This window comes from Pteropus vampyrus, unplaced genomic scaffold, assembly GCF_000151845.1.
Source record: "Pteropus vampyrus isolate Shadow unplaced genomic scaffold, Pvam_2.0 Scaffold107, whole genome shotgun sequence".
Taxonomy (NCBI): Eukaryota; Metazoa; Chordata; class Mammalia; order Chiroptera; family Pteropodidae; genus Pteropus; species Pteropus vampyrus.
Genome location: NW_011888888.1, coordinates 704,551 through 711,711, shown reverse-complemented (window position 1 = coordinate 711,711; position 7,161 = coordinate 704,551). Strand labels below are relative to the sequence as shown.

The 7,161-nt window shown below is 34.1% G+C and overlaps 1 protein-coding gene across 2 annotated transcripts in view; it reads right to left on the bottom strand.

Moving 5' to 3' along the window:
- RELN (reelin) overlaps nucleotides 1-7,161 on the bottom strand; it is a 482,573-nt gene that overhangs the window by 189,434 nt on the left and 285,978 nt on the right. For both annotated transcript variants that reach the window (XM_011365192.1, XM_011365193.1), the window contains exon 11: nucleotides 5,367-5,512. In XM_011365192.1, coding sequence (XP_011363494.1) covers nucleotides 5,367-5,512 — 146 coding nt within the window. The remainder of the gene's footprint in view (nucleotides 1-5,366; nucleotides 5,513-7,161) is intronic.

Below are 7,161 nucleotides of genomic sequence, written 5' to 3'. Positions count from 1 at the left end.
CAAGAGGACACAGAGAAGGCTAACAAACATGAAAAGATGCTAAACCGCACTAATCATCAGGGATATGCAAATTAAAACCACAATGAGATACTACCTCACACCTGTCAGAATGTCTATTATCAATAAATCAACAAACAAGTGTTGGCAAGGATGTGGAGAAAAGGGAACCCTAGTACACTGTTGGGGGGATTGTAAATTAGTGCAGCCGCTATGGAAAACCATGTGGAGATTCCTCAAAAAATTAAAAATAGAGCTGCCATATGATCCAGCAATTCCATTTCTGGGTATTTATCTAAAGAAAACAAAAACACTAATTTAAATATATATATGCACCCCTACGTTCATTGTCGAATTAGTAGTAACAGCCAAGATACTTAGAAGCAATCTAGATGTCCATCAAGAGCTAAATGGATAAAGAAAATATGTTATATAGTTAATATATATTATATACTACACATATATGTACAATGGAATATTATTCAGCAATAAAAAAGAATGAAATGAAATCTTGTCACTTGTGACAACACGGATGGACCTAGAGGCTATTATGCTAAGTGAAATTATCCAGATAGGTAAGAAATTGAACTTTGAGTGTGAAAATACGATGCAATATACGTATGATGTATTACTGAATTGTACACCTGAAACCTAAATACTTTTGTTAACCAATGTGACCCCAATAAATTTAATTTAAAAAAAGAAATAAGTCAAAGACAAATACCATATAATCTCAGTTATATGTGGAATCTAAATAAAACAAAATAAATTAATAGGCAAAACAAAACATAAAGAGACCCACAGATACAGAGAACAAACTGATGATTGCCAAAGAGGAGGAGTTGGGAAAATGAGAATAACAAAAAGAAAAAAAAGAAAAAGAAAAAGGCCTTGAGCAAAGATATAGATGTAGTGCTAGTAGTTGGAAGACGGCTAGAGCACACTGAAGTCATAAAAAATCATCTTTTTTAGCCCTTTTAATGCTCAAACTTAAATTTTATTTTATCTGATTGAATATCTGATATTAATATGCCACCTTCCTTCATTTTTTGCATTTGCTTGGTATATTAGTTTCTCTTCTTTGAATTTCTAGTATTATTTGAGTTTGGGTCTCTTATAAATAGCAAATATATAGCAAATTTTTAAAAACTTGCTGTGAGAATCTCATTTAATAAATGAATATAACTCACTCAAATTAATTGTGTTACTGATATGTTTAGGTTGATTCCTGGTAAATTGTTTTCTGTTTTCTATTTACCCTATTTTTATTTACCGTTTTTTTCTGTTTTCCTGAAATTTGCTGGACTAAGTCCTCTTTATTATATGCTAATCCAATGCTTTTGAAATTGTATATCCTGTTTTTGGTTTATCTACTCTTTTTCAACATACATAATTTACATTCATAGTTTTCTATTCACATTAAGAATTAACCAAGATATATATCTTTATTCCAAGCAAATTAAGAACTTTGGCAGTATTTCACTTCCTATTCTCTTTTTGTCAACCTCCCTTTGAACCTCTCAAGTTGAGATCAGCTGGGTTTTAATTTCAAATTTCTATTAAAATTTTTCAATAATAAATATTTAGGCTAAACTACAAGCTTCATGTTTTTAACTTGTTCACTACTCTTTCTTGAATCATATTCCTCTTGGGTTAATTTTTAGGTATATATCTTCTAGTAATTCTTTCAGAGAGGGTAAACGTTCTGATCCCTGCATATCTGAAAAGGTTTTTATTTTTCCTGTTACTTGAATGATATTTCTTTGGGGAAGAATTTTATGTTCCAAATAATTTTCTCTCAGAAATGAAAATACTGCTTCATTTAAAAAACAAACAAACAAACAAACAAAAACATGCTTAGTGCTACCAAAGTAAATAAAATAAATCTCAACTAGAACCTTTTAGGATTTCTTCTTTTATAGGTGTTTGTTCTGAAGTTTCTCCTAGATGGTCTAGGACTGGGTATTTTTCCATTCATCTTGCCAAACATTTTGATTCAGAGGAACTATGTCTTTTTTCTTCTTTCTTAAATCTCAAGCCCTTTTCTTCTATGATTTCTTTGACTATTTCATTCCATACATTCTCTTAGACTTCTCCTTCTGGAATTCCTATTATTTTTAATGTCAGAAGTGCCAATTCTGCTTCTCCACACTTTACATCTCTTTTTCTTATATCTAATGACCTTAGTTTTGGAAAGATTTCAAGACTCAAATTTCCAGCTTATTAATTTGTTCTTTACCTATGCCTATAGGTAAAGGGGGAAAATCTATTAAGTTTAACAATCCTATATTTTAGTTTCTCACATTTCAACCTTTTTTTTTTTTTGCTTATAAAATGTTTTAATTTCATAAATGCAGTATGCTGTTATCCCTCTAAGGATATTAATTATACTTCTCATAAAATCTCCATTTGTTTGCTTTCCTACTTCCATTTTCTCAGTTCTTAGTTCTTTAGCTCGACACTTCTTTTCATGAAGTTGATTTTACTGAAATTTGATGATTCTAGATCTTTTGCTTAAATTTGTTTTGACTATTCTCTCTTAGTTTTGGTAGAGAAATGCCAATCGAAAGGGGGCAGATGTGCTCTTGAGTGGGAACTACCATGGGGGCACCTGGCATTGCTCTGCTTCTTCATTCCGATGTCCACTTTCACTGCTTATACCTGGGGGGAGACCTCTGCTTAGAAGCGGGTATAGTGAGGCCTCACCTTCTTGGCAGTGCCTACAGAGGTATCTCAGAGCTCCATCCTGGTCCTGTGTCCAGCATCACTGACTCGGAGCAGTGCTGAGACACCTTTTGTAGTCTTACTCATCGTGTGTTTTGAGCTATAGTTTCCTGCTTCCATCAAATCCCTTCCTTCCCTTTCTTTTTGTATATTCCTTCCTAGTTTCTGATCCACTAGGGCATACTTTCTTGTTTTATAGTATTAGGGTAGATTCACTTGCTCATTTTCTGTAATTTCCAACGATTTGGGGCAGGTGGGGAAGACTAGAGCATGCTGTCTTAATTCAGTTATTCTAATATTCACCGCATTTGTGGAGTTTCTCTTTAACATGAATACTCCAGTGACAGCAATAAAAAGAATATTTTTTAAAAGTATCTGAACAGTAAAAACAGACAATGTTTGCATTTGGGATGAAAGACAAGTACACAAATTCCGTATTGTAGCAATGTGTTTTTCTACAAAAGCGCCTCCGATCTAAAGATGCCTCAGCTAGGTGAAATATGGTAGTTGCTAATTAAATGATGTGTTTGTAAGGTTAAGCCAAAGTTCAGAAAGACTCACATAAATTAGCAGTGTATCTATTAAAGTTTCTCTCTTACTGAAGTAACAGATGTGTCTTATTTAGGAAAAAAACAAACACCTTTAAAATACCACTTTAAAAAAACTAAACTGATCAACGCTGGATTTGGGACAGCTTTGTGATATTAAAGGCAAACAGCTCTTATATCTTTGTGATCTAAGATCAAATACTTTGATTCAATGGTAAGAAAACAGGGAAATCTGGGAAAGTGGGTTCCAAAAATGTCATAACGACTCAGTTGCTTTTTTTTCTTTCTATATTAATAATTTAATTTTTAAATTGTTTTTAAAAATTGACCTCAGAGCTACATAATTCAATTAACTCAATTGGTCACTCTTAAATCCCACCTATGTTTTCTATCTATTTTAGCAGGTGAGCTTATAATGATAAATTGTCTATATGGGTTCTGATGGTTGAGGAGAAGAATGACACAAATATTCTGTAAACCTGCCAGAGAAAACAAAACACATCGAGAATTTCACTACCAGATTCCTAATTTTTTTTTAGTCAGCTCTTACCCTCGGTAAAAACGTTGCACATTAATTTGATTTTGTGACAGAATTTTTTTTTCCTAGAAGCTATGATTAAAAATTATAACAACATTCTTTTCTATACCAATAAAGCAGCATTTGTAGTGTAGTGTAGGTTACAAAGGAAAGCAGCCAAATGCCTGGGTATATCCAGGAGATGAGAAAGAGGAGCAGTGGTTTCTAGTCCCTCAAGGAGATACTGGAGTGACAGTGGGTGTGGAATTTTAGAGGTGACAGGAACCTAAGAGAAGGACTTTGTGGACTAAAGGGCCTGAGCAGAGGTCAATGGTAAGTCCCAAGAGGGTAGAGTCCCTAGTGTCAACCTCCTTCAGAGGCCTGCCTTGGCCTGTTCTACAGGCTGGACCTGAGATTTCCCTGGGTCAAGGAGGAGCAGACTAGGTCAGCCACAGCAGAAATCTAGCTTTTGGCAGTGAAAGACTCCAATGTGGAAGCAAGGAATAATAGCAGCAGTGGCGGGCTCAGGCTGCTGGTCAGATTCCCTCTTACTGGGTCTGAATGCAATTCCTGGGCAACGTACGGGAAGTAGGGAGCTCAAGAGAGCAATGTTGGCCTTCTTGTCACTCAGGCACTTAGAAGTTCCATTCCATTTTGATTTAATTTGTTGAGAGATCAGAGAGACACGATAATATCTTGAATGTTGTGTTACAGAAAAGTTTCTCACAGCTAAGAATTAAGTTACTGCTACTTCATATTCCTTAAGAAATTAATGTTATTTTATTCATCCTCATTGTAGTATTAGAAAACATACACTAAACAATTGGATCTGGTGTTCTGATTACATGTGTTTATTACAGAAGAAAAGCCAGGTGAGAACCAGGAAATTTCTAGAATTTCCTCCTCACTTCACTACTTTATGGATTTTGATTCACTGAACTTGTTAATATTTTTTAACTTGAACGTCTGAAAATACTGCTTGAGTAATAGGAGATATCTTAGGGGCACAAGACCCAGAAGAAGGCGCACAGCTCAGAACGGCCAGAAAATACTATCACCAAACCATCCTCACTGCTTCGGGTCTCTTATCTACTGTAATCTTGGCCCCATATTTCTCCTTTAAAAATCTCTAAAAGATAAATTTTATATCCAAACAAATATTTTTTTTTTAGGTCAGAAACACATTCTACTGAAAATCAGGTAGCAGCATCTTTAAATCTCAGACTTCAGGAAGACAACTGAAAGTCTTAGTAGTAGTGAAAATATTTTATATTATGCACACTTTGAAAATAAACTTTCTCCCAGCAAAAGCTGAATAAACAAAGATGAGATATTAGTGAAGATGAGATATTAGTGAAAGATGAGATATCAACTGAAGATAAAAGGTATTTATAATCACAAATTTTTAATATGCATAAAAATAGCCGATTATGAATAAAGAATTATTAGAATAAGTGTAACCCCTTTGGGTTGTGTATTCTAAGACCATCAGCGTTGGTATTTAACAATATGCATTTAAAATATGTCCAGTGGAATAAATGTAAGTGCTATACACAGCATGGGAGATAACAATTACTTACCCTGTAGGCTGGCTCTCAAATTCTTCTGACCACTGGTCTTGAATATCCTCTGTAGAAAGATCTACATCCCGGGTGGTGGCGAAATTAAACTCACTGCCTTCATTTCCATGGAAATAAATGGAGTTTCCATCTGACTGACAGCTATGCTGTAGATAAAAAGAGAGCATGGGGTGGCTGCTGAATTGGTTTTGTAGCTGTATCTGTCTTACTCATGTATAATTAGAGTTTTTAGAAAAGTCGTTATATTATTCCCTCTATGATGGACTCTCAAATCAAAAGAGCTCGTTACCTCTTTTTTTTTCTTGTCTAATTCAATTACACTTTCTTTCTGACTTATTAAGTTTTTATAAAAAAAGAATCAAGAGGCCTTTGAGCTTTGCCTTCAGTACAAAACAAGAATATTTTAATTGAAATAGTTTCTCATTTTTACCATAGTCCTTGTTGTGGGGATTAAGTGTAATAATGACTTGTCATATATTTTCAATACTGTGGTTATGGGCTAAATCACAGTGACCTTTTCAATATTCCATATATTTCTGGCTTGCCATTCGAGCCTTTCACAATTTGTCTGTAAATGGGATATGAGTAGAAGAGCCAGCTAATCAAAACATGGAATACAGAAAAGGTCAAAGTAGTCCCTGATATGATCACATAGCCTTAGCTACCTTCTGTAAAAGTTTCGGACCAGACCTAAGAAGTGCATGATTTCCCCAATGAGGAGCTGGGAAATCACAAACTTTGTTATTCTCCAAAAGAACACTAGGCTTACAAAGAGTAAAGAAAAATAATTTCTTGTGATACTATTTTTTTAAGCTATATTTTTTTTCAGCTGAAATTGAAAAAGGCAAGATCAACCTCTGGAGCTGAGTAAACTTAGTATTTACTTTAAAAAATATGATAAGTTTGTATTAATCATTTTTGATAATAAGTCACATATAAAGAAATGCTAGTAAACAAAAGATTGAACATTCTTTTAAGTTTTATATTCTTTTAAAATAAAAAAGATATGAAGAAAAATAGTTGGGCAGAAAGCATCAGTTACTCTATATTCTGTAGGGCAGGGATAATGTCCATTTTATTCTATATTCCAGGTCTTAGCACAGTGCTTGGCAAGTAGTGAGTATTCAAAAATATTCATTGAATATTTCAATAACTAAATGAATGAATGATATGGTTATGTCTTTTCAGGTAATTAATCTTTTATGGGGAGAGCTCACTATGTAGGAGGCATTAAGGAAAATATTGGGAGAAAGGGGTTTATAATGAAGTATAATAATATATAACCTTTGCTCTAAAAAAAGATCCTGGTCTAGTTGAGATACATCAAAGATAGATCTCAAGCTAGGCAACACATGGTAAGTGCTAATGAGTAAGAGAGGGTAGAAATCATTGTGTCCAGGGCTGGTCTAGGTGAGTAGGCTTCCTAGATGAGCAGGTCTTCAATTGGCTTTAAAGTATGGATAAAAATCCATGTTGGATGACAAATATGAATGAATTATAAAGATGATGGTATGATTTGCAGAATTAGACAGTAGTCTGACAGTAAAGGATCTTAAATGGTAGTCTAAGAGATTTCTATAATATTCTGTTGGCAATGGTGTTCTAGAACAGGGGACTGCTGTGTACAAAGAAACGTTTTATGACAATTAAGCTGGTTAAGACTGGTAAAGTCAATTGGGGGAGGAATCAGACTACTATATTGAAAGAGTAAATAAAGCTTTCAGCAGCTCCTATAAGTTCAAAAGAGTCAGAGCATATGACCTTGGGGAAGTCATTTCACAGCACTTAGATGTAA